The sequence below is a fragment of the Eleutherodactylus coqui genome, chromosome 10 (assembly GCF_035609145.1).
Source record: "Eleutherodactylus coqui strain aEleCoq1 chromosome 10, aEleCoq1.hap1, whole genome shotgun sequence".
Classification (NCBI taxonomy): Eukaryota; Metazoa; Chordata; class Amphibia; order Anura; family Eleutherodactylidae; genus Eleutherodactylus; species Eleutherodactylus coqui.
The window spans coordinates 129805101-129831913 of NC_089846.1; the positions used below are offsets into that span (position 1 = coordinate 129805101).

At 45.4% G+C, this 26813-nt stretch overlaps 1 protein-coding gene across 2 annotated transcripts in view; it reads right to left on the reverse strand.

Moving 5' to 3' along the window:
• Positions 1-26813, reverse strand: part of HPRT1 (hypoxanthine phosphoribosyltransferase 1) — a 39731-nt gene that overhangs the window by 8996 nt on the left and 3922 nt on the right. The window contains exons 1-8 of one of the 2 annotated variants that reach the window (XM_066581846.1): positions 23161-23222; positions 19811-19917; positions 14564-14747; positions 14109-14174; positions 7441-7458; positions 4119-4201; positions 3697-3743; positions 488-564 (exon numbers count right to left, since the gene is read on the reverse strand). In XM_066581846.1, coding sequence (XP_066437943.1) covers positions 488-564; positions 3697-3743; positions 4119-4201; positions 7441-7458; positions 14109-14174; positions 14564-14747; positions 19811-19818 — 483 coding nt within the window. In that variant the 5' untranslated portion in view covers positions 19819-19917; positions 23161-23222. Of the gene's footprint in view, positions 1-487; positions 565-3696; positions 3744-4118; positions 4202-7440; positions 7459-14108; positions 14175-14563; positions 14748-19810; positions 19918-23160; positions 23223-26813 lie in introns of those variants that run through there. The other variant, XM_066581845.1, reaches the window with a different exon arrangement.

Here is a 26813-nt window from a genome sequence, read left to right on the forward strand (position 1 = left end):
CTGGTGGCTGCGGTTACTGAGGGCAGTGGTGCGGCTGAAATTTGCCTGTGGAGCCTCCTACCACGCCTACTTCCTCTAATGTCATAGCAACCAGTGCCTTCATCCGCACAGAATCCGACCCAAGTTAGGACATGCCGCGGTTTTTTTCTAGTGCGTGAAAATCCGCGATGCAAATCCATCCGTCTGAGGACAACTGCGGATCCCCATATTGGCTGCGGTCAGGGGCAGACAATGTGCTTAAAATACCGCGGCAGAAATTCCGCCCGTGTGCAGGCACCCTTACTCTGTTAAAAATGTGCATATCACAGATGTATCAAATAAAGCAGAAGGATGACACGCAAGCAGCATCCACTATTGTGATATTTATCGGTCAAGAAAGCCAGAGAAACCAGATGGCTAAGGCGAAGTCTTGCGGACAGATCTGCTATTAGGAACTGGGAGTAGTGAATCGATACAAGGGGAGACCAAGAACATCTAAAATACTTACATTCAAGTCTCTAAAGTATTCATTGTAGTCTAATGCGTATCCCACAACAAACTTATCTGGCACTTCGAATCCTACAACTGAAGATTTACAGGAGAGAACAAGGGGTTAGACAAGCGGAGAAGAGAATGAAGCGTCAGTCAGAGCGGCGGAGTCAGGAAAACGAACCTCCGACTCCTTGTGCGACTCATGTTTAAGTGATAATGCTTTATGAAATGGTAACATCAGGCTTTTTCAAGAAGCGGCGGCATAAGGAGGAGCTCTGCTACATTTACACGGGCCGACTGTCGTCTGAATGAGCGCACGAGCGGGTGACGTCACTGTTAGTGGTTCGCGCTTGTGCAGAACGTATAGACGGGCAGATCACCACTGGGAATCGCTCACCGCTCGCTAACTTCACTCAGTGCTGAGCGGCGAATGTTTAGACGCAGCGAGAAGTGGGTGAAACGGAGAGGATTTTTATGCTGGTTGAAAGTGAGAACAAATGAAAAGTAAACGAGTGGCGCACGAAGGCGATTATCGCACACTTTTATTCGTTTGAACGGATTTTTGCACAACAATCGTTACGTGTAAACGGGCCTTGAGCCTAATAGAGCGGAAAGGCAATAACGGATTTTCTATTGGTACATTTCTACCAACTCCACCTCCGCAGTCCTGATATTACCATCTCCATAGAAAGACCGATACTGTTAGAACACAAAGAGGAAGGCGTGGGGAGACTATAGAACCAGACCGAAGGCGCCATTTCACATCTGCGTTCGGGTTTCTGTTTTTCACAAATCCATCTACAATCTCAATAATGGATTCAAAAACAGATGCTGAACTGAAACAAAACTAAGGTTATACTGACCCATCCACAAAACCAAACATTATCCTTAATGTATCATCTTGGCTTCCATTTTAATGCATACAAAACGGAAGAGTGTTTGCATCCATCCTCTATTGGCAATGTAACGGGGGGGGGGCGGGGGGGGGGAGGTTAAAAGTAGTGCAGCCTAAACTATTCTGTGTGTCACAAACTGAGATCCCTAACCCCATCCCGCTGTGTGACGTACATTTACGTCCTGGAGTGTCGGGGTATGTATGAAGAGAGATCACACTGCGACCTCTCTTCATACTGCGCGGGCGCCAGCTGTTTATTACAGCTGACACCCACAGGCAATAGCTGCAATCAGCCGCGTGGCCGATCGCGGCTAATAACCCTTCAAATGCTGCTGTCAATTCTGACAGCGGCATTTAAAATTACCTGAACGATGTTCGGGGGTCCCGTATGCCCTCTCCCCATTTAACCCCTTCAGTGGCGGGTTTCTTACCCTCCTGTCAGACCCACCAGGGCAGGTTTTTTTAAATGGTCTAATCATTTAATTACAACTAATTTTCCAGTCGCGTTCCAAGAGCCAGAGCTTTTTTCATTTTTCCCCTGACACGGCCGTATGAGGGCTTGTTTTTTGCGGGACAAGTTGTATTTTTGATGGCATCATTTTTGGGTATATAAAATGTATTCCATAACTTTTGTAAAAAAAATTGTAGGGAGATTTAGGGAAAAAATAAGAAATTCTGCCATATGTTTTTTAGATTTCATTTTTACGGCGTTCAGCGTGCAGAATAAGTAGTGTGATGAGATTATTCTCTGAGTCACACGATTCCGGCGATACCGAGTTTATACAGTTTTTTTTATGTTTTACTATTTTTGTATATTTACAACATTTTTCGCATCATTCCAAGAGCCGTATTATTATTTTTTCCATTGCCAGAGCTCTAGAAGACCTTGTTTTTTGCGGAATGAACTCTAGTCTTCATTCATTTTAGGAACATGTAAACTTTTGAGCGCTTGTTATTCCATTTTTCCTAGGTGCAAGATTAACAAAATCTGTAATTCTGGCATGTTTTTTCTTTTTTTACAGCATTCTCTGAGCAATATAAATAATATATTAAAATAATTCTACAGGCCAGTAAGATTATGCCAATACCGAATTATAATAGTTTTTTTTTTTTCTTTTTTCGCTATATACAATTTTTTTTTTTTTTAAATCAACAGAGCTGTGTAAGGGTGTTTATTTTGTGGCATGAGTTTTTTGTAAGATAAGAGGCTAAATTAGCTATTTTTGCCGCGTTGAATGGAAAAAAAAAATTTTTCCCCATGCCATGCACCCTGCACATTAACCCCTTCCTGATCCAGGACGTACATTTAAAGTCCTGCAGCGTCGTGGTATGTATGAAGAGAGATCGCAGCACGACCTCTCTTCATACAGTGCAGGCGTCAGCTGTTTATTCACAGATGACACCCGCGGGCAATAGCGGAAATTGGCCGATCGTGGCTATTAACCCTTCGCGGCTGATCGGAGTTGTTGCTGTTGGGTATTGGCTGTAAGAAACAACTGGCATCCATGTTGTATGGCGATCTCCCTTCATACACACCCCGACACTGCAGGATGTAAATGTAAGTCCTGAAGCGGGAAGGGGTTAATCTGTAGGGTGCACGGCATAGGAAAAAGTTTTAAAGGAGTTAAAAGGTATTGTCAAGCATTAGAGGGAAAAAAAAACATGAAAACATGCCTACTTTCTTCCAAAAACAGTGCAAAGCCCATGTGGATGTGAGTGGTATTGCAGCTCAGCGCTGAATTCTTTAACGCTTTTATGACCATGTCTCTTTTGGGCCTTCATGCCCAGAGCAAAATTTTGGAACACAAGGCGATTTTTGCACCCATGGTAAGTAGAATATCTAAAATTAGTGTATGGGGTTCAGAGAGGTGTGCATTATTTTGGGAGAGGACGGCTTTTTAGGCTTTTTTTTTTTTCTCTCCCCATTTTATTGGTTCTAAATTCCACTCTTCTACTCTTAAAACACGGGGAACGAATTAGGTGTTTCCTGCTGTCTTCACATACAGATAACTGCTAAATAGTAATCTAATGGCCAGAGGCCGTCACATGTATGTGTCCTGCGTATTCTTCACATGCGTAAAATATGCAGAAAACAGCGAATACGCATGCAGATGGGCATTTGCTGCACATGTTAAATCCCCTCCGCTGTCTGCCCTATGTAACAGTATGCAGAACAGTATCCGACATCGGAGCGCTGTCCTGCATACTGTTAGAAACGCAGCGGCCCTCGTCTAACATCAGAGCTATGCAGTGAAATCTTATTGTGGGATGAGGGCAGACGCTGGATTGAAGAGGGTTAATAATTTACCATAAAATTCAAGACTACTTACAATCAGGCCTATAACCAACACTGCGGGGAGTTCGCTTTACAAGCAAGCTGTTGGCAAAAAAAAAAAAAAAATTTAAATCACAAGATTTGTTTAAGAGACGCCGCAGCATAAATAAATGTACTAAATTGTAGCTTTTTTTTACTTAGTAGTGAAACATTGATATTGACAGTGTTGTATAGTCGTATACTTGGGGCTACCTGTGTGCCACATGACTCAGTCAAGCTGGAGAGCGGCTACGTTTACTACATGTCTACGCCCCCTGCTGGTAGTAGTCATGAATGGCAAATATTATTAAATAATTCACGTCTAAATAAAGATGTGTTATTTCTCTTTACAAGTCATTTCCAGAAAATGTGCAAGATAGTTGTACAACCCAAGTGCTGCTGGATACAATCAATCATCAGTTCTATTATCATTGGTACCTGGCTACTTTAACCATCTTGGGATTATACTTCTGCAGCATCGCAAGCAAGGTTTTCATTGTCTTTCCCGTATCAATGATGTCCTTAAAGAGAAAAGTATAAAATGAGTTGATCTTTCCTGATAACTCTGTCCGCTGTGTGGATAGACATGAGGTGTGCAGTTTTATTAGGCTACCTGTACTATGCCTCAGTGACGATTCTACAACACAACCTTCAGGCTATTGCTATAAGGCCACCCCATCACCGCTGCTCACACTCTACTCCGTGCAAAGATAATGATTAGAGATGAGCGAGCATACTCACTAAAGACAATTACTTGATCGAGCATTGTCCTTAGCGAGTATCTCCCCGCTCGGGAGAAAAGGTTCGGCTGCCGGTGCAGGTGACAGGTGAGTTGCGGCAGTCAGCAGGGGAGAGCGGGAGGGGGGTGGGGGAGAGAGATCTCCCCTCCGTTCCTCCCCGCTCTCCCCGCCCCGCGGCGGCCCCCGAATCTTTAAGGACGAGCAGGGAGATACTCGTCTAAGGCACATTACTCGAGCGAGTAGTGCCTTAGCGAGTATACTCACTCATCTCTAATAATGATACATTTATACTCACAAAGGTAATCAAACAAACTTTACATTTTGCAGAAGTTTTCATTTTACATGCCTTTTTGCTGATCACCTTTGCAAGTATAAAAAAAAAAAACCAAAAAAAAACCAAACCAAGTAATAAAGTAAGTTTTCTGGCCCCCTGGTCCCCATGCTGGCTTTACTGTACTATGTTGTTGCATTATCTTTGGACATACACTGAGTGGAGCGCGTGAAGAGCGGTGATCCATGTTCTGTGGACCCTGGGAGCACCCACTACCACGTGTGTGACTGCACCTTTGAGACACCTTAGGGGCGCACATAAGTGCCCTTTCATATTTCATTGTGGGGAGGTGGACATTACCTATTTGCAGCACCTGGAATACCCATTATACTGATGTATTACTTTCTGGCACAACACGGGGTTCATTGATTTCAGAGATGCTTGGCTACAATTCTCGACTTGTTGAGTTCCACAAATGTCTGAGCAGCACAGAAGGGGTTCAGTTCTGCTCCTTTCACACGGGACAATTCTCATTGTGACATCACCAGCTCGTTAGTGTTTGGACAACCTGCTTAGACTGCACAATGCTCAATAACAATCGCGCAGTTCACACTCACTTATTGTTCAGTGCTTCACATTCCCCTGAGTGATCCGTGTTTAAACGGCCCGACAAGTGAACGAGTCGGCGTTAATTGATATGTCGGCTGAAACTGGAGGACGAGCGATTCGCGTTTGTCGTTGGCTGGGTTTAAACTGAACAATAATCATTCAGTTTCGCTGGTTTGAATGATTTTCTGAAGAATAATTGCTCCGTCTAAACGTAGCATTGGGGAGACGAATGCTGAGGCCACCGAGCTCACAGACCTGCGCCAACTGTCTTATCGATAGGTCATAAAATGTAGGCAAAAAGGGAATTCTAGCTTAAACTGGTTATAGCAGTACATTTCATACAGTAGGTGGGTTAACCAGTGCCAGACTAGGCACTTTGCCAATAGACTCTCTTATAGAATATGGGGGCTTGAAGCTAGAACTGCTTTTCTCACTCGATTCAAATAACTTTTCCATCTTTGAGGTAAATGGGACTTTTTGCCATTTTTATAACTTTTGGAAAATCAGTAGTATATAAAAGCAAATAAATTTGTTCACTTTTAGATTTGAGCGAACGTACTCGTTTCGAGTAATTACTCGATCGAGCACCGCGATTTTTGAGTACTTCCATACTCGAGTGAAAAGATTCGGGGGGCGGGGGGAGCCCTCTCTCTCTCACCCCCACTCCCCGCTGCAACCCCCCACTCACCCACGGCGCCCCCCGAATCTTTTCGCCCGAGTACGGAAGTACTCGAAAATCGCGGCGCTCGGGCGAAAAAAGGGGCGTGGCCGAGTAGGTTCGCTCATCTCTATTCATTTTCCAAGTTGTATCTCCCTTTCAAATATGCACAACAACGCTGCTGAAACCGCAGTAAGGCTAGGTTCTCACGAAATGGAAATCTTACGGCTTGGCCGCACTGAAAAACTGTGGGATAACCTGCATCTCCGCTGCGGCCATCTCTCCCCATAGAGAGTCTGCTGCGGAAATGAAAAAATGAATTGACATGCCGCATCTTTGTTTTCCGTGCGGTATGTCCGTTTCAGTGCAGCTTGGCCACAGAGCGTAGAGGAGATTTTTGCAAAATCTCGTCCATCTTGCCGGCTAATCCCGGGATTAGGAGCCGTGGGCGGAATGGCCATGCCCAGCCTTACCATAGCGTTGAAAAACGCTGCGTTTCTGCAAACACCTTGGTGAGGGAGGCCTTACTGGGGCCGACATACCAGCCCCAGTTCCAGGACAAATTACAGGTCTTCTGAGATGAACTGTGGAGCGGATCCTTCTGCTAAGACTCAAGTCACCAGCGGGGCTGCAGCAGTGAGCAATATTACTGCTTCCCCATTTGTATGTACGTTGCCCTTTGTTTATTACACTCGGCAATTCACATTTAGTTAATCACAAATGACCCGTGTATGAAGTCCTGTTCACAGCCTATATAGTCAAACATTTAGCAATTCCCAACAAGAAGCAGATGAGGATTTCAGGGAAGTAATGACCAAGGCCCATATCCAATAAACTGGGAACAGAGTCCCCCAAAATGTCAGTTCCTAGTAGATCTTGTTCATCTACAGGCATTAATATCATTAAAGGGGTTTTCCAGAACTAAACCACTGGTGACCTATCCTGAGAAGACAATCAGTAGTGGACCGACAAGGGTCTGCCTCTTGGGATCCCTCGCTGATCAAGCTGACTGAAGTGACAGCGACACTTGGGTGAATACGGCAGCCGCTTCAGGTCATACCAGGCACAGAGCCGTACGCTGTATAGCAACCATTTCCTTGAATGGGACCGATCTGCTCTTACACCATGCAACCAACCGGTAGACTGCTGCAGATAAGTCATCAACAGTTTAGTTCTGGAAAACTCCTTTAACCCTTTGCAATCCAATTTTGGATTCAGGGTTTCCTAGGGGGCTTTCTCTTTCTGCCATTATACAATGGCGCCATCTGCTGGCTAGAGCCAGTACTGCGGTATGTGACATGCTGGAGAGGCCCCCGACAACAGAGCGGCCAGTAATCTACAGTAAGAATACCCAGCCGGACGTCTTTCGACATCTGAGCTGTACAGCCTTTCAATCAGAATGTCTTTAGACGTCAGACAGTGGATTGGAAAAGGTTAATATCTTTATGTGGCCTTACTTGGGAAATAAATCAGGAAACTTACCTCAACAATTAGGACATTCTGCAAGGTAAAAAAAAAAAAAATGAAGTTAAAATACACTTTATACAGTAAAACAAAGCAATCTGGCTAAATACACTAAAGGCCCTTTTACACGGAACAATTGGAGGAATGATCATCGTTCATTGTATGCAGGCATAATCATCATCCTTGGTTCGTTGACTAATCACTCGGTTTAAAGTACTGATCGTTCAGTCGTTCTCAGTCACTCATACAGTCCATGTGAACGGCTGAATGAGCCAGCGATGTATAAACAGGCTGCCCGAGCGAACTCTGTGTAGAAAATACGGGAAAGCGCTCAAAGGATCTTTAAACAATATATAGATATTGTTAATATACTCCTATTGAGGAGGCAGTAACTCACCGGGCACCTAGCGGGAAACCCTAGGCTTAAGGACTAACCCGCTAGGCACCTGTGGTCCTGGCTTGCTGGAATGATAGAAGTCAGTCTTGGTCCATAGACGATCCAAGGATTAGGGGGGGCAGCGTGAGGGGACCCAAACACTGAGAAATGGATGGGTAGTAGTCCAAAGCAAAAACACACTGCAAACAGCAGCAGAAATCACCTCGGCGCTCCGGACTTATTGAAAGCAGTTTCATTCTCCAACAAAAACACACGGGACAAAAAGGTGCCCGAGTGCGGATAAAGCGAGGAAACTCTTCACCACCAATCTGGTTGTCAGGGAACAGGATACAACACGTTTCTGCGCACAAGTACTCGGACATCGTTCCCTCATTTAGACAATAGGTCATTTGGTGCGAGCGGGCCCTTCAGAATCTAATAGATCACAGCTTCAGATAAATATCATAGAATGTGCCAAGCGAGCGAATTAGGCCGATTCCCACAAGCGTAATGTTCAGCAGTATCGCGTCCATCTTTTATTGGCTGTAATACATAGCCAAAGTTGCCCAATGGTGCCATCTGCATTGGCATGTAAAAGAAGTGTCGATTAGCCCCTTAATGACCAGGGATTTTTCATTCATCGCTGGATTCCAATAGCTATATCAATTTTCAGTCAACAGAGTCATATGAAAGGTAATTTTTTTAGTGGGATGAGATTAATATATATATTATTATTATTTAATCATTTTAACGGTATCCTTGAAATGCACCATAGGAAAGTATTGGGGAAAAAAAAACAAAAAAAAACAAAACACAATTGTGCCTCTTGGGGTGGGAAGTGTTTTTTTTTTTTTTGTGTTTTTTCAGGGTTCACTGTGCAGTAAAAATAAATCATTAACTTTATTCTGTGGGCAATACCAAGCTCATACAGTATTATGGTTTACTACTTGTAGGCCTCCTTCCCACGGACGGATTTCTGCCGCGTAGGAAATCCGCTGTGTTGCCCGCAGCTATTAGGTTCTATTGAACCTAATAGCTCAGGGCTCACGGTGCGGAATTCCACCACGGAATTTCGCACAGTGAATTCACCCGTCCTCACCCACGGCATGCTCTATTTGCCACGGGTGTACGCGGACGGCTTCCATTGCAGTCAATGGAAGCCGTCCGTCACGCTATCTTCCGCTGTAGCACAGCGGAAGATAGCGTGAAACCGCTTCCCCGCCTACCGCCGGCACGTCACGCCGAAGCGTCTTGCGGGACGTAGGACGCCAGCTCCGCAGGTAAGTATTGGGGTCCCTGGCGGAAATCCGCTGCGTTGCCCGCAGCTATTAGGTTCTATTGAATCTAATAGCTCAATGCTCACAATGCGGAATTCCGCACCGTGAAATCACCTGACCTCACCCGCGACATGTTCTAATTGCCGCGAGTGTACGCGCGGACGGCTTCCATTGCAGTCAATGGAAGCCGTCCGTCACATTATCTTCCACTGTAGCATAGCAGAAGATAGCGTGAAACCGCTTCCCTGCCTACTGCCGCGTCATGTGACGTGGCCAGCGTGTCACATGACGCTGCGGCACGTCACGCCGAAGCGTCATGCGGGACGTAGGACGCCTGATCCGGAGGTAAGTATTAGGGTCTCTGGGGGGCGCCGTGACGGGCTCCGCCGCGGAATTCCGCGCTGGAGCCCGTCACGGCCGTGTGCAGCCGGCCTTAAAAATATTAAACTTTAAAAAGAAAAAACTTTTGTCGCCATTATCTGACCCAAATCATTTTGTTTTAGCCCCGTTGATCACATTGTATTAGGGCTTGCTTTTTGCAGGCCAAACTATAGCTTCTGATGCCATTATGGGGTTCATATGACTTTTGGATTGCCTTTTCTTCAATTGTCTTTAGAGTAGCGTGGTAACAGGAAAGAAAAAAAAACAAACAAACTCTGACACTGCGTATTATTTTCTGTGTGTTCACAATAATGCAATATTTTGATATTTCATACAATTTTTTTTATTGGGAAAAATAGAATTGTTGCTTACAGTAAAGCCCCTCATCACCTTCATTGGGGACACAGCAATACTTTAGCTATAGCTCTTGCCACTAGGAGGCAAACACTAGAGCAAACACCACCAGTGCTGGCAAAGTGGGTGCAGCGCCCCCAAATGAACAAAACGAGAAAGTGTTTTAATGGTAAGTAACAATCCTCTTTTCTCATCTGTGTCATTGGGGAACACAGGAGACCTTGGGAGGTTCAAAAGCAGAACCCAAGGGGGCGGGACAAGAAAAAGGTGGTGTGGTCCACCAGTCCACCGAAGGCTGTAAAGTAACAATATCATTAGGACAGAGATAATGAAGGCTGGCAAGAGTCCCTATCAGTAGGTAGGAAGAAGAAAGAAGTTGCCGATCATCAAGAAAGCACATGGAAATTTAATAGAGCAGTTAAGAAACTGGCGGCTATTCTTGCAGATTGTGAAGCGGTATATGAAGAATCTGGACATCTTGGTACCAATACTCACTCACTATGCGTCTATGGAACCCAACAGCTAGATCTGTGACCCTCCCTGGGGTCTCTAGCCCACCTTCAAGGATATCCTCTACTCCCCCAATAAATATATGAGTTATATATATCTGCAGAGCTAAATCAACAGAAAAGTTTTCTGTACCCTTTCAACTCCGGTGCACTGATATGACAAGCTACAAGCATGGCCCAACTCCCCCCACCCTTTGAGCCTCCCCTCATGTGTTTTCTCCGCTGTCTTTATACTGGTCTCTCCCTAAATGTTACTCTTGGTTCAGGTCTCTTCAAGCGGATTATATTTTGTTTATCTAATAAAAAAGAATAAAACTTCGAATTTTACTTTCTTTTACTCTGTAAGTAGTAATACCTGAGATCTAATCTTGGGCATTTTGCCAAACTTTGTAACCCCCTGACTATTTAAATGAATGGAATATTGAAAGTCGTGTTTAATATGGTTTTACCCTTTCAAAAACTAATAAAAACTTTGTTAACCAAATTTAATAGAGTAGTATCAATGAGGAAGGGTGCCGCCTTTGTCCTGTAACAGGTACACTGTGCAAAAAAACGGACAGACTAGCCAGAGCCAAGCTCGCCAAGGCCAGCCGATTTATGTAGTAGTTGGGAAACTGTCATACTCCATTTGTAAAGCGGCTAAAGAACAAGCTAGAGAGGCGATAAAGGAAATATTGCATGTTTGCAACTGACCAAAAGGGAACACTACGATCATGAGTTGATCAGCTATGAAAAAAAGATTCCACCTTGGCCTTCTCCAGAATAGGCAGACATATGCTCTGGGCTGCTTGGTTCCCGACAGTTGATGCTCAACCTCCGGCGGTCTGCCCTTGGATGCATAAAGGCACGAGAGCTACAACTTGGGACCAAATTCGCCCCAGTATACGGACATGGCTAAAGCGGTGTTTTTTGTCCGAGTGCCCGGTTGGCTAGGTAGGCCATTATTGCAGTGCGCTTCGAGTAGCCTCGAACAGAGAATGAACTTTGGAGGTCTGCTGTCAGAAGGGTACCAAGAAGAACATAGATGATGATTCCAAAGCAAGATTCTTGTGGGATCTTTCCTAAAAGGACAGAGGGGAATGACTGGGATCTCCATAAAGGGAAATAGTCCCATTGGGAGACAAACAGTACCAAGAAGAACAAGGCACAGGATGCTCCTAGTGTATGTTCTATCCAGTTGGGACAGCTCATAGAAGATGAACAAGAGGTATTCGGAGAAGGATGAGGCTGTCTGAGGCTTGGATGTCGCATGGCAAATTAATTATAATTTTTTTTTTTTATTTACACTTTTATTTTTACCATCTTAGAAAGGAGAAATGTAGGTGCATTGACATTCCCAGACTGTGAACGGTGGCAGATGTACAGCAGAGAAACATTTGACATTTGTAGAAGTGCTGAAGATAAATGCATGGAAACAGATGTACCCCAGCAATGTATAGGCTTCATGATTACTGATTACAGTAAGGCTGGGCTCACATGACCGTATGTTTACCATGTACTTCGCGGCCTCTGTACTCCTGCGTGATACGCAGTAACTCGCAGGCAATCAATTACATTGCCTTATGCAGTTCCGCTCACAGAGTGTTGGAATTAAATAATACGTGAGCGCAAAAAAGAATGCAGCATGTTCTATTTTGCTGCACATTTACGTAAGATAGAGCCCATTGTTCTCTATGGGCATGTATATATGTGCGACCATAAGCAATTACATTGTGTTCGGATGGTGTGTATATGCGCCGTTGCAAAATATAAACAATGTAATTGCGTATGGGCGGCAGGTATACATGTCATCGCTAAGTGACGGTGCGGAAAAAAAAATTTCAAAAAACCCCCAAAAACAGTGTACTTCAGAGAGAAAAAAAAAAAAGGACAGACCCCATTAGGCAGGTGAAGCTCCTGCATTTGTAAAGGCCTGCTACGTAGACCCGTTTGGATGGAAGTGCTATAAATCCTGCATATATCATATCTCCCAACAATACCGTTACTATCACTAATTGATACTGCAATCCCCACATAATGACATACAGAGACCACCGGTAATGTCGTAGCCCAATCTTTGGGTCGGGGAGGAATGAAGCGGCCTTACGATTAAGATAATCGCTGAAACTGGTGTGATACAAGGCTGAGCAGTAGGACCGTTCTTGCCTTATAAGAGGCGACGAGTGTACGAAGTAATGAAGCCACATTCTAGTTGTCCCTATATCAAGTCCAGCAGGAAGACATCTGCTTCTATGGAGGAGGGTAATGAAACTGCATGAAGCTCAGAGCCCAACCATAATACGTTGCTTTATTTACAGGGCGATAATACGGCAGCCTGATAGTCCTGGTTGCAATTACCATAACTACCCAGATGAATCCAATGGCCCCGCCCCAGTGAATGGTTAATGAACGAGCTTTGGACTTGTCATAAGCAGATATGATTAAAGCGGAATACCGCTGCACCGCAATTATTTCTCTAACGAAGTGGGAAACCGTGGTTGCTGCCGTGCGCCATAGTAGTAATGGCCGGATACCTGCAAGGTTTGCCAAGAATAGCTGGAAAGCAAAGTGTAACGGTAATGGAATTATTCCTCACGTTGACATGTGTATTCATTAACCAATCTGCGTATAGATGGCAGGGACAGAGTCTAGCATCAGTGTAATTACTGGCCCATAGGGAGTGGTAGCAATGTGGCTGCTGCTTGCAACAACTGCATAGACATGTTAGATACACAACATGAATACCGCGACCCCTACTATGAGCGCTAAGCGAGATGCTGACGCAGCAGTCATGAAATGGACAGTTTATAGCTGAGATACACGTACCCACCAATGGGCAGAGAGACGCAGCAGAGGCACATCCTGACCAGTCAGCTTGTCAGATGCTAGTAGTAGTACTGCAATTGCCCATGCTAAAAAGCAGAGCCAGATTGCTGACTCTCGCTGTAACTGCGTAGAAGTAGCAAAAGTGGATCCTAGCAGAAATATGCTAACCCTACTTTGGAGAGGAAAGAGGTAGCTGACCGTCCTGTAACTTGGTGTCAGTCTAGCAGTGTGTGCTATGCATGCTCACCTAATGAAGGGGGCACTGAAACCGTTGGGGAAGAGGGAAGGGGGTAAGCTGGAAGGTGGGACTCTTTCTTTACTTATGGTCTGCCTCCTAGTGGCAGGAGCTATACCCAAGGTCTCTTGTGTCCCCCAATGACATGGACAAGAAAGGGGTTTTATTTTGTTTTGCAATATTTAAAGAGTATGTTTATTAAACTTATTTTTAAGTTTATGTTTTTAGTTCCCCTAGGGGACTCGAACACGCAGTTGTCTGATCACCTGTATGATACACTGCAACACTGCAGTATTGCAGTGTATATTACTTTTACCAACAGCCTTTTAAAGGGAACTTGTCATGTCCTCACACTTTATAAACAAAGTTATGGTGCTGATAGGGAAATGATGGAGCCAGGCAATGTATTTTTTTATACTGACCCACTCTCTGGTTCCTGTGCTGTTCCATCACCAAAGATCCTGCCAGCACTGCAAATGGACTCTCTTCACAGTGCCGGGCACTGTTAAGTGAAGTTGCCCCCCCCCCGATAAACCTTTGCACCCGGGCTTAAAAACCTTTAGCTACGTCCCTGCCCTAGGCTGTCTAGGCAATCCACTGCACTCCATGATCATGTCGCAGCAGAGTCGATAGGGGGCTGGAGGAAGCCCACATCAGGCTAGCGCTTAGATGCCGCAGTCAGAATTGACCACGGCATTTAAGCAGTTAAATTGCCCATCCTCAAAACCCACATCACAGTCAATACCTACCTTGCCTGTCAAAGTAGAAAGATCATCTCCACCTATAACTTTAATGTCCCCTGTAGATTGATCATTCTATAAGAAATGTAAAAAAATAAATAAATAAACCATACATACTAAGAGGGGTTTCATGACAGGAGAATCTGACCAATACTTATAATTAAACTGGACCCTCATATCATTATCTCTATGGACATAAGACCATCTCCATGGATTCACATACCTCTACACCCACATCGGTCTCCTACAAGGCCACCAACACATGATGTAATTGGTCAGGTAGTTATTCAACATTTGTAGCATACTGATCATGTGAATAATGTAACGGAGTATCAGTATCCTACAGCAGTCAGACCCGACAGCAGACATTTTGATTACAAAAACCACAGTAATTAGTCAAACTTGCAATTTGCTTTTTAGTCACTAGATGGCCCTGCAGCCAAAAAGCTTCTGTTCGTACTTACGCAGTAACTCTTCAATCTAATAAAGTCTACAGTCATGGGGATCGACCGATCACTGTTCCGATTTAGTGCCTTGATATAGTCAAGTAGATCCGCAAAGAACTTGTATCCACCCTTTAAAACACAGAGTGCGACTATGTGGTGGCCGCCCATATCTTTCATGATATCCCGGGCTAATCTTTCTGTCCTGTTCATAAAAAACAAAGTCAAACAAATGTTATACAGGTTCTCCCAAATATTGCAAATAGATAAGAAAACAAGGAACATTTCATCGATGGAGGTACGTGCAAATAATATCACATAAAGGGACTGTCAGCTCCTATGAGCGCCATAACCTAAAGTTATGGACTAACAGAAGCTGAGGCTCCAAGTCTGGGGATACTCATCCTCCTCCCAGTTCTCATGCTGTCCGTTGGCAAAGCCGCTACAGCTTGTGACAGGACAAGTCCTTTTAGGTATGAGCACGTGTATAAGTAGTCCACGGTATACAATGAGCGGCAGTTTTGTAGGAGGACAGCAGGAAAACAGGTAGGCAGGCAAGTATGAGAGCGGCGCCCTCGCTCTGGGCGCTACAGCTTTTATGAGCTCATAAATTTGGCTTACGGAGCTCACAGAAGCAGACCATCTATTAAAGGAAAAGTTCCCAAGACCGACATCTATACCTGCAGATAATCATCTCCATCAACAGCTCAACATGTCAATGGATGACCTACAAGCCTTGCTTGCCGTTGGAGAGAAGTGACCAGCGCCTATCTCTCCAGTGTGTGTGGTGCAAGCTTCATTCACACACAGACCAGCAGGAGTGACAATGTTGTGGTGAGGAGATACATTATCAACCGAAAAACCAGTACTGATCAGAACGGCTCTAGATGCTGAGCCCCCTGGCAATCAGTTATCACCTGCCGGTGAATGGTTGATCATGTAATAAGAGGTTCAGCCAAAATCTTCCGTGGGACACTCTCCAGCCAAGACTAGAGCGGGTCCTGAGGATGTAAGCCACTGTTGGGTTTCCCCAAGAGAAAGTTGCCGGGAGCATTCATAGGTTGCTTTGTGCAGGATGTATAGGCATGGTTTCCAGCTCTATAAAGTTACTTTATTTATGTTATTGTAAGTCAGCAGAATGCTGTGGATCTAGCTTTTCTAAACCGGACAATGAGAAGTTATTACTGGAGCAAGCCATATCAGTACTGGTGCATCTAGTCTCCACCAGAAAAATAGGCGGAGACCTGGGAAAGTCATGGGGGAGGTATAGGGTACGCCCACAGCTGCTGATTGGCTGGGCTCCTGTCTCAGCTGGCCGCTTTCTGGCATGTAAGCTCCCCAATGCCCTCCATTCTCTGTTGCAAGCGGCATGCTTGCTAGCGGCGCTGTCGGCCTTCTGCCATGTAAGCTCCCCGTGGGGCTCCTTTGGCCGCGGCTAGTCTCGTTGTTGCCAGCATCGCAGTCATTGTGGCCATACGCAGGGCTGCCATCTCAGCTCCACTACAAAAGCTATCCGCACGGAGGGTCCCGACCAGCGGTGTTATGAGCGAGGAGGCAGTAGCACCGAGGAGTGACAGCGGCCAGCGCCACCATTCATGCAGCTATGTGAGGGGGGCCGGAGGACAGCATTACAGATTGCAGCACACATGGGAGGCCGCTGGGGAGAGTCACAGAACCAGAGGCAACAGGAGAGAAGGGAGACCTCCAGGGAGAGCTGCAGCCGGCAAGGGAATAATGTGAGACCGGCAGGGAAAGTCACAGGGGGGTGGTGAGCAGATATGGCACCCCAACATGGGGAAGAGTGACAGGCTCACCAGGAGATGGGAAACAAGATGCACCAGTACCAGCCATATCTAGATGTACATTACAGGAAAATGTAGCATTACATGTATGGGTGCATCAACCTGGAATGTAAAGGCAGGCTCGATGCAGAGGACGACTTCCTTCTAGGAGGTCTATATGTCCTAAAAGGCACATTGCCTGGAGACAACGTTCATAGTGGCTGCAGAACTTCGGGCTCTTCTGCGCTGTACACCGGTGACTTGCCTAATGCAGCAAAGTAGACACTATAATCCCCCACCACTGCTCCCTGCTTCTGTATATGTGAGGACGACAGATCTTCTGTAGGGCTATGCATGACAAACATAAAACTGATTTTTTTTTTTTTTTTTTAGCAGATTATGTCAATATTTTATCACTATATTTAAATCACTTGCAAATCTAAATGACAACGGCTAAATACAGCGCAGTGCCCACCGCTACGAAGGGGTAAGACCCAATCACCAGCCTTGGGAATAGTCAGCTTGAGGTCTTACAAAGAGTTCTATGGCTTGATACTGCAGAAAATTGATTACACGTGACAGAGACTTCCTAGTGTGCAGAATGATTGTGGGTCACGCAGACAGGAAGGGCACATGACAGCGCGATACGGGATAACATCACATCCATGTGATCTGCCAATTATATGTATGCGCCAAGCTGAAACTTCCATCATGTAGAGAGATACAAACAGAATAAAGGACAGAAGTAACCGTTTGAAAGGTTGAAGCAAAATACATGGCTCAGACTATTGTTGATCCAGAGAAAGACAAATGGACCCCAAGGAGGTAGAAAACTTTTTTTTTTTTTCCAATTGTGAGGAAGAGATTCCTTCCCAACTCTAATGCTCCATTTACACGGGACGAGCGGTCGGCGTGACGGCGGTACTGGTTTTTAGGTTGATAACAATGTATCTCCTGCTGGCCTGTGTGTGAATGAAGCTTGTACCACACACACTGGAGAGATAGGCGCTGGTAACTTATCTTCAATGGGAAGGAAGACTTGTAGGTAGAGATGAGCGAGCATACCCGATAAGGCAAACTACTCCAGCGAGTAGTGCCTTATTCGAGTACATGCCTGCTAGTCTCTAAAGATTCAGGTGCCGGCAGGGCGCGGGGAGCAGCGGGGAGGAACGGAGGGGAGATCTCTCCCCCCTGCTCACCGCTGCAACTCACCTCTAACACGCGCCAGCAGCCGAATCTTTAGAGACGAGCGGGCAGGTACTCGCATAAGGCACTACTCGCTCATCTCTATTTGTAGGTCATCCATTGATATGAATATACTGCAGTCATGGACTGAAATACGCATAAGCCTGTGTGAATGCACCATAAATTATTTATTTTAATCGGATACCACAGAACATTCTCCACAGTTTTATCCAAACATCTCAATAGTGCTCAGACGCCAGAGAAATGTACAAAAGACAAAGAAAATGGATGATAATGAGTCACTCAATTACAGCTAAAAATAACAATACTTCTGTTGTTCACATTCTTGATTTTTCTTCACTTAATGTGCAATGATTCACTGCAAAAGATAATCTCCTGTCTAAAAAGGGGATTTTAAAAGGGACCATAAAAAAATTACAAAAAAATACATATTAGTGTTCTTTAAAAAGGATTATCTCACCAAGAACATTTATCACTTTATCCATAGGATTGTTGGGGGTCATATGCAAGAAGGAACAGCCTGTGCCCACCGGGGAAATGGAGTGGTAGGCAGTACACATGCATGTCCATTCTATTCACTTCTATGGGACTAAGGGGGGGTAGGGGGGGGGGGGTGAAGTCGACACAAATGGATTCCAATTGCGAAATCCACGATCGGCGTTCGTGTGGAGGATCCGCGGTAAAACGTGGGCATTGAAAGGCATGAACTTTCAATTATTCCTTCGCACTCACCGATACAAATTGCGCATTCCGCGAGTAATAGAAAAACCACATCATGCTCTATTTTGCCACAGACGGCAGGCCGTCCGAACCTCAGCCCGTAGCCCATAGCTGTATCTACCCGCGTCATTGCTTAGCGAAGCTGCAGGAAACATAAACATCGGGAAAAAAAAACAAAAAACAAAAACCTGCACTGCACGTGAAAGACGGTTTGGAGCTGTGGTCATCTGCAATACAAAAAAAAAAATCAGGTACGCAGGGAGACCAGCCGGGGCTCACAGCCAGAATCTGTTGCGGGCTTCCTGCATGTGGAATCCGGCCCGCCCTGAGGCCGATGAGTCAAGTGCATCGCTCAGTTCTCTCCATGTACAGCGAGTTCAGTCGTGGTCACTCACAGCAGTAGGACCCACAGTGATCATACATTTACTACTTAAGATGCCTTCACATTTGCGATATTGCTGCATTTAATTAATGCAGATGTCAATAGGACTTTTCAATGAAACGAACGCACCACACAAAAATCGCATATTTGTGCTTTACGATTTTTATGCGATGCATATTTAACATTAGAAAGTTCCATTGACAGTCGTGTTAAAAAAAACGCAGCGATATCTCGATCGCAAGTGTGAGGGCGCCCTAATCGTGTGGATAATCACCTTGACTGACGCCTCATACACACAGTCATATCGAATATCTAAATACAACACTAATAATCTGCAAACCATCACGGTACCTGTAAGCCGGAGTGGAGAACTGCTAGAAAGCCCGGCGTGATACTCTCATGGTCACAATAGATGAGCGAGTACACTCGCTAAAGGCAATTCCTCGAGCAAGCATTGCCTTTAGCGAGTATCTCCCCCGCTCGAGACTGAAGATTCGGGTGCTGGCAGCAGGCACGGAGAGGAGATCTTTCTCTCCCTCTCTCCCCCCTGCTGACAGCCGCTACTCACCGCTCCCCCGCGCCGGCACCCGAACCTTCTGTCTCGAGCGGGGGAGATACTCGCTAAAGGCAATGCTCGCTCGAGCAATTGCCTTTAGCGAGTATACTCGCTCATCTCTAATGGTTACGTATTACACGGCAGTCCATTCAGCAACGACCCCTTATCAGATTAGTGAACTGCCAGCGACTTGATCTGGTTGGTCATTGAGTAAAGTAATGAGGTTGTCTCAGTAGGGGACTCCGTATGAACAGTCAAGACCCTCCTGCAGTGGACTAGATGGCCTGAGGTTCACTGTATTTTGTCCCTACCTTAATGAATCCTTATTACAGCAAAGCCTATTTTTTGTTCCCTAAACTTTCATCAACTTCTAAACTTTTCCTTCACACTAATTTGATAACACCCCACAGGTTTCTGTATGGAAATCAGCCGTCTTAATTAGTTCTCTTTATTCCCAAGTACTGTGTTATGATCCACTTCCAGGACAAGGGGAGGAGGGTGAGAACTCCTGCATACTGCGCACGAATACCTTCTATTAATCTAGTTTAATGGTCTGAAGAGCCACCTGGGGCTGAGACTTTCTAGTTTATATACCTTCTTTCATTTCCACAAGTGAAACCTACCTGTCCATTATGAGCCCATGGGGAATGTAGACTTTTTCCAAATCCGCGGCATAATGCTTAGGAATACAGAACAGGTCGAGGTCGTATCCTTGTTCATCATCAGCGAGCTGAAAAAGAAAAATATCTGATTATTTCATCCTGTAAAACTAGTGATAAACGACATTCTGCCAAATGCAGCAGAAACTAAAGCCCTTTTATACGGGACAATTATCGCGCAAATGGCTCGTTAGTTTGAGTGGTTCGCACGATAACTGTGCGGTATAAGTGCATGCGGTGAAAGACCGAGCAGCGAGAAATCACAGATCGGATCTTTCATGCCGACCATAAAATCATTGCTGCATCATTCATTTAAAATCGTTCATCTATCAAAAAGCAGAACTGAAGGAAACAGACTAACAAAAGGGGGCAAACAACAGAGAATTAAAAGGGGTTGTCCGGGTTGTAGTTTATCTGTAGAACTCCTTAGCGAGCTCCGAGCTCCGTTAGTGGCTGTAGCTTCTGTGACGTCCCATAAAGCAGGCATGCCAGCAGCCTGTAAACAGACGCAGGCACTGAGGCCCGAGCACCGCTGCAGGACACAACAGGAGCAGGGTTACCTTAGTGCCTGGGAAAGGAGCTTTACAGATAAACTAATCACTTCAATAACCTCTTTAAAGTTTAAAAAAAAAAAAAAAAAAAAAAAAAAAGGGCACAACCCTTATTTTTGGAGGGGAAAATTTAAAAAAAAAAGAAAAAAAAAGAATCACAATTGGTATTGCTGCGTCTACGTCCATAAGTGTCCAAACTATTAAAATATCCTGTTTAACTAGAACAGTGAACACCTTTATGTTCCCTCACAAAGTTGTTTTTTCAGTCAGCATAACTCTTGTGTGATGGACCCTACCACACAAGCACTTTAGGGGGGGCACAAGCACTCGTATCACAGTTACTCATAATGATGATGATTAGAGGCTCCTATCACAGTTATAATGGAGAGGATAGTTCGGTCTCCTGACTGCAGCTCATTTAGATGAATATAGAAGGTAATGATAAATTGCCCTCCCTGCAGGCAGAGATGGCACTGGCTCAAGCTGCTCATGTGATGATGTGCTGATGAATCATGAGACTGATAGTACAGAACAGTGAAAAAAGTATGCGGGGAGAAATCTCAGCATCAAGATGATGCTCTTTAGGTATAGTTGAACAAGGCTGTTACTGCAAATCACACGAGAGGCTCGGGTACTGTTCGCATCAGACAGCACACCGACACCCATCAGTATGCTGTCTGATATACACAGACGAAGCACATTCTGGAGTAATGCAGGTCCTATTTCATATCCATGAGAAGGACTGGAATAGGACATGCCAGGAGCGCTTTCAAGCAGAACACGGGTACATGTAAAAAAAACATCCATGTGTTCAGCCTCATAGGCTATAGTGGTGCTGTCAGTGGGAATACACAAACAGCACCTCGACTATGTTCAAAATGTGTAAGCAGTGCATTATGGTAGCTGCTTCTATGTACAAGACTATGCGATGCTGCAGGAGTGCTGTATACTCAGGCTGCGCTGCACCTAGGAAGACATGCATGCAAAAGCAGTCCGCTGATTTTTCTTACTCTATGGCTGGGTTCACACAGGGCGGACTTGCCGTGGTTTTGCCGCGTTTTTTCCGTTGCGGTTTTGCGGCAGAACTGCTTCTGCGGCAAAACCGCTTCAAAGGTTAATTTGGGCTTGCGGATTTTCGTGCGGAAAAACCCGCAAGCGTTTTTTTCCGCAGTGCTTTTTTACTTTTTGCCACGTATTTGGTGCAGATTTGGCTGCGTCCATAGAGGTCTATGGACAAAAAAGCGCTGTGGAAAAGACCGTAGAATGAACATGCTGCATCTTTTAAAACCGCGCCGCAGTTGCATTTCCGCACTGCGGCTGTGCGGAAAAAATCCACACTGTAAGAACAGCTTTTTGGCAAATCTCATTTGTGCCGCATTGCACTGCAAACGCAGCGGTTTTGCCGCAGTGCGGATATGCAACAGCAATCCGCGGCAAAACCGCAGCAAATCCACCCTGTGTGAACCCAGGCTATATATTCTTTATTGCTTACTGACATATTAGATATTTTTACACACGTCACCTTCATGAAGAACCACTTTATATAAAAGGTCATCCTGTCCGAGGACATGGGATGTAGAATACCCTCCGACACGGGGATCTGGCTGTCACAGAAGTACTACCGGTATATGGAACACGTATATGTTTACCATCCGGCTATACGTGGGTGAGCGAAGGTTTGCACAGTGTAGCCTTAAAAAACTAGTAGGAAGGAGCATCTGGTGAGACAACAGTGTCTTCTGAAGACAGCTTCCATCTAGATTCCCCTCCACTGTAAAGCCTGCCTCACCAAGCGCTACATAAACACAGATTTTTCTCAGGGGCTCGTCGGAAGGTTCTGTGAAATATGTAACCTTGAATGCTTCCGTACCTCCAGCGAATCACCTCCACCGAACGCCTCCCAGAGATTAGGACAGCGACAAACATCTTATTATACAAAACATCATTAAACGGTGGATGATAAAACCTGTGAACCCCGGCGGCTGGAGAAGAGAGGGAGGGCAGAGAACCGTTGTGGCCATACTGGATCTAGTACTGACCTCATGCCGTCTTTCTATGGAAGTGGTTAGTTTTATGTTGCTGCAGAACCGTAAGAAAAATGAAGTTTGGTGAAGTAGTAATCTAGACCCATGCGAGACTACTTTTGGGAAATGGCTTATATATAAAAAAAATAAATAAAAAATAATCAGTGTCTGTATGGCCTCTACTTACCAACACCCTTCTGCACACGGACCTCGCCACCTGCCCACCACCGCCCCCCTCTACATTTAGACCGGGTAAAGGGGCTTTAGTACTGGGAACGACCACAGAAGACGAGTCATCCGAGAGAGGAGGCGTCCGCAGTAGATGCTGTAAACACTTAGGCCTCATGTCCACGTGGAAAATCAGGCCCGCTACGGATTCTACATGGAGAATCCACAGCGGGTCCCTCCTGCCCCGCGGACATGAGCGCTGAAAATAAGAATAAACTTACCCGCAGTGGACCGGGCAGTTCTTCTCTTCTTCACGGCTGGATCTTCTTTCTTCAGCTGGCGGATGTGCTCGGCACGCCAGCAGCGTGCTGCACGCATGCATCGGGCACATCCGCCGGGCTGATGAAAGAAGATCCGGCCGCGAAGAAGGGAAGACCTGCATGGTCCGCTGCGAATGTGCAGAAAGCGATTTTCCATAGAATGCTATGAACGGTATTTGCTGTGGAACCAAACCGCGGATTCCGCAACGCAAATCCGTTCGTGTGCGGGCGGCCTCACACGGGAAACTCACCTGTGTATAAAAGCCCTCAGGGTGAATTCACACGGGCGAGTGCGATATCGGTCTGAGACATCGCACTTAGAATCCTGCGACATCCACTGTGAGTGCGACGCATCACATCTTAGCGTGTTGTTTCTGCGAGCGAAATAAGACATGCAGCGATCTTTTCATCTCCGACTATAAAAAAAATATAGACCTCACTCACGGGATTTAAATCTATTGGTCATTTACACGCGGGATGTTTGACTATAATTCTATTGGTTCGACATTGCGAGTTAAAAAACTAAAAATCGCCCGTGTGAATGCACCCTTAGGCTGAGTTCACACGGGGCGGAATTGCCACGTGGACGCGCCGCACAGAAGTTCCGCTGCGTTTACAGTAGCAGGAAAATGGACAAGATTTTGAAAATCTCTCTACAAGCGGCGGAAATAATCCGCACAAAACCCGTGCAGAAACTTTGTGGCGCAGAATTTAAATCCGCGACATTCCAATTATATTGCCGTCTCTGCTGCAGAACTCCGCACAGGAATCCGCGATGAAGCCGCCACTAAATGACGCGAGCTTGGAGGCAGGCAATCCGCGGCTGATCTGTGGCGGACTGTCTGCTGTGGACATTCCGCTCCGTGTGAGCCCAGCCTTCGTGGGTGGGCAAACAAACAAACTTTTGACTTGCTGCACTCAATAAGTGGTTTTATAGGGGGGGGAGGGGGTAAAAATAAATAAAATAAAAGACAACACAATTTCTGCCTCCATTTTTTATCCTTTCAGTCCTTCAGGCATTTCTTCTGTTATGGCAAGAGAACAATAGCTTTTCAATGGCTTCAGATAAGATAACTGTGACAAGTTAAAGTCTGCTACATCTGTACCAAGATAGGCTTTTCTCATCTATCCATAGGTGATACTAGTCTGATCAGTGGGGGTCTGACTACTGAGGTTACAACTGACCCTAAGAACGGGGGTCCCGTTTCCTCCCTGTCGCCTTGCTACACCCTCCCCCCCCCAGCAATGAGGAGATTGAATGAAGGAATGCGCAGTGCCGCTCCATTCATTTCCAATGGAACTGCCAGAGATCGCCTCCTAACAGACAGGAATAAAAAGTAATCGAAAAGTCAGATGTACCCTAAAATGGTGCCAATAAAAACCATACAAGTCCCCCTGCAACACACAATCCTTCATAAGGCCAAGTGGAAAAGTAAAAGTGCTCTATGGTCTTGGAATGCGAGATCTCGCAGTGAAGTCCGACCATGTGCCGGCCAGTGACCCCCGCATACCTTTCTCAAATGTACTGCGGATGTTCCGGGTGACGAGCCGCCGCACATGCGGAGAATAATGCGCCGGTGATGCAGATTTGCGGCGTTTTTAAAATAGACATTTCAGAATTGCCGCAGGATGGACGGCTTCCAATGACTGCAATGAAAGCCATCTGCGCGAGTCTTGCACAAAAATAGAACATGCTGCGATTCTTCCTCCGTGAGCGTAAGAATCATTTTACATTGCATGCTATGGACGGACGTGTGGCCGGGAACTCCGCAGCAAACATCCGTCCGTGTTCATTGGGTCTAATTGTTCACTGTGTGATATTAGTAATATAACTGTACAATGTAAAAATAAATGCCAAAATACAAGAAATTGCTGATTTTTTTGCGATACCCTTCCCAAAAAAGTAATATATCACACGTAACCCCAAAGGATCCCTATAAAAATGATAAGCTGTCCTACAAGATAGGAGGTGCTATACAGCGATACTGAATTAAAGGGGTTTTCTGGGCTATATTCATTTATGACCCTGTCCTCATGATAAACCATCAATAGCTGATCAGTTGGGACTCCAAGCGGCAGATCCAAACCGATCAATTATTGATGGCCTATCCTGGTACTTGAGACTAAAATTAGTTACATCACTAAGAGGTTAAAGGCTCTTAAAGGGATTGTCGCACTTCTAGCTGTTTTGCTCCTATTAAAGCAATTGGGAATCAGCCTGCAGTACCAACCCTTGCCACTATGCAGTGTATGGAGCTGTCCGCTTCATACATTAAAACATCTAGCAGGTGGGACAACCCCTTAACGACCACCGATACGCCTTTTGACGGCCTGTATCAGCAGTCTATGTATGAAGAGAGATCACAGGACGACCTGTCTTCATACAGCGTGGGTGTCAGCTGTTTATTACAGCGGACACCTGTGGGCAATACCTGCAATAGGCCACGAGGCCGTTCGGGGCAATTAACCCTTTAAATGCCGCTGTCAATTCTGATAGAGACATTTAAATTCCCCAAACGATGTTCGGGTGTCCCGTACGGCCTGCCTGTGCGAGATGGCAGAGAGCCATGCGGGTGTCATGGCAGCCAAGGGCCGTCTAAAAGACCCCAGTAATGCCTTAGCAGACTGCCTATCAAGCCGTCCCCGTGGGGTGGCTTGATAGACTGCCTGTAAGATTGCAGTATGATGTAATGCTATGGCATTACATCATATTGCAGGAGCGATCAAAGCATTGCTGGTTGTGGTTCCCCCAGGGGGACTAAAAGAAAATGTAAAAATAAGATTAATAAAGTTATACTAATAAAGTTTAAATCCCCCCCTTTTGCCATATCCAAAATAAAAAAAAAAATCTTAATCACAAGAAAAAAATACATATACGTCCGTAAAAGTCCGTTCTATCAAAGTAGCACATTATTTACCCTGCATGGTGAACCCCGTCCGAAAATAAAAATAAAGGACGCCAGAAATACACTCCCCTTGTCTCCCGGAAAAAAATGCAATTAAAAACCAATCAAAAAGGTTGTACGTATTCCAAAATGGTACCGACATAAACTACAGGACATCCCGCAAAAAACGAGCCCTCGCTCAACAAAAAAATAAAAAACCTATTGGGCGCAGAAGATGGCGGCAGAAAAGAATGTAAAAAAATTAAATGTTTTTGAAAAAAAATTTAAAAGTAGAATGGCAAAAAAACAAAACAACAACAACAACAACTATACAAGTTTGGTATCGTAGCGATCGTACCGACCCGTAGAATAAAGTTATCGGGTCATTTTTGTTGCCGTTTGCGTCTTTTTTCTCTACGGCGCACATCGAAAGATGGCGGAATGTTGTTTTTTTTTTTACTCCACTTTTGAATTTTTTTTACGTTTTTCAGTACATTATATATACTGGCATAAGACTTGTTCGATAATCTTTCATGAGGCCTCAGTACACAATGACTGGTGTGATAACGTGGGCCGCGTACATGCAAAGAAAGCGTGTAAGGGAGCTCCCTGTACTCTTCGTACCGTAGATAAGACTATCGGCACGTGAGGGTTATGTGCACAGGATCCGGCAGGAGCAAACTGGACATGGATGCTTGGTTAATAATCAGCAGGGCCAGAGAACGGCGGGGCGTCACAGTCCGTCACGGCAGCCCGTCGGCAGGCAGGGGGCGCTCCCAGAAATATCAGTTGGAAAAAAAATCAAGTTTTAGGCACCAGCAACAATTGTCTAAGTGTATTAACTACCCGGCCGGATATTAGGAGACAACTGTGCGCACATCAGATCCTTTATCACTGCAGAGCTGCCGCTCAGGAGGCCTGGAGAGCTGGGTGATCATTCCTCTCTTCTAGAATACTGGCTGGTGGCTCAGAGTTCGGCAGACCCTTCCCTGAGGCTGTGTATCAGCGGCACGTAGACG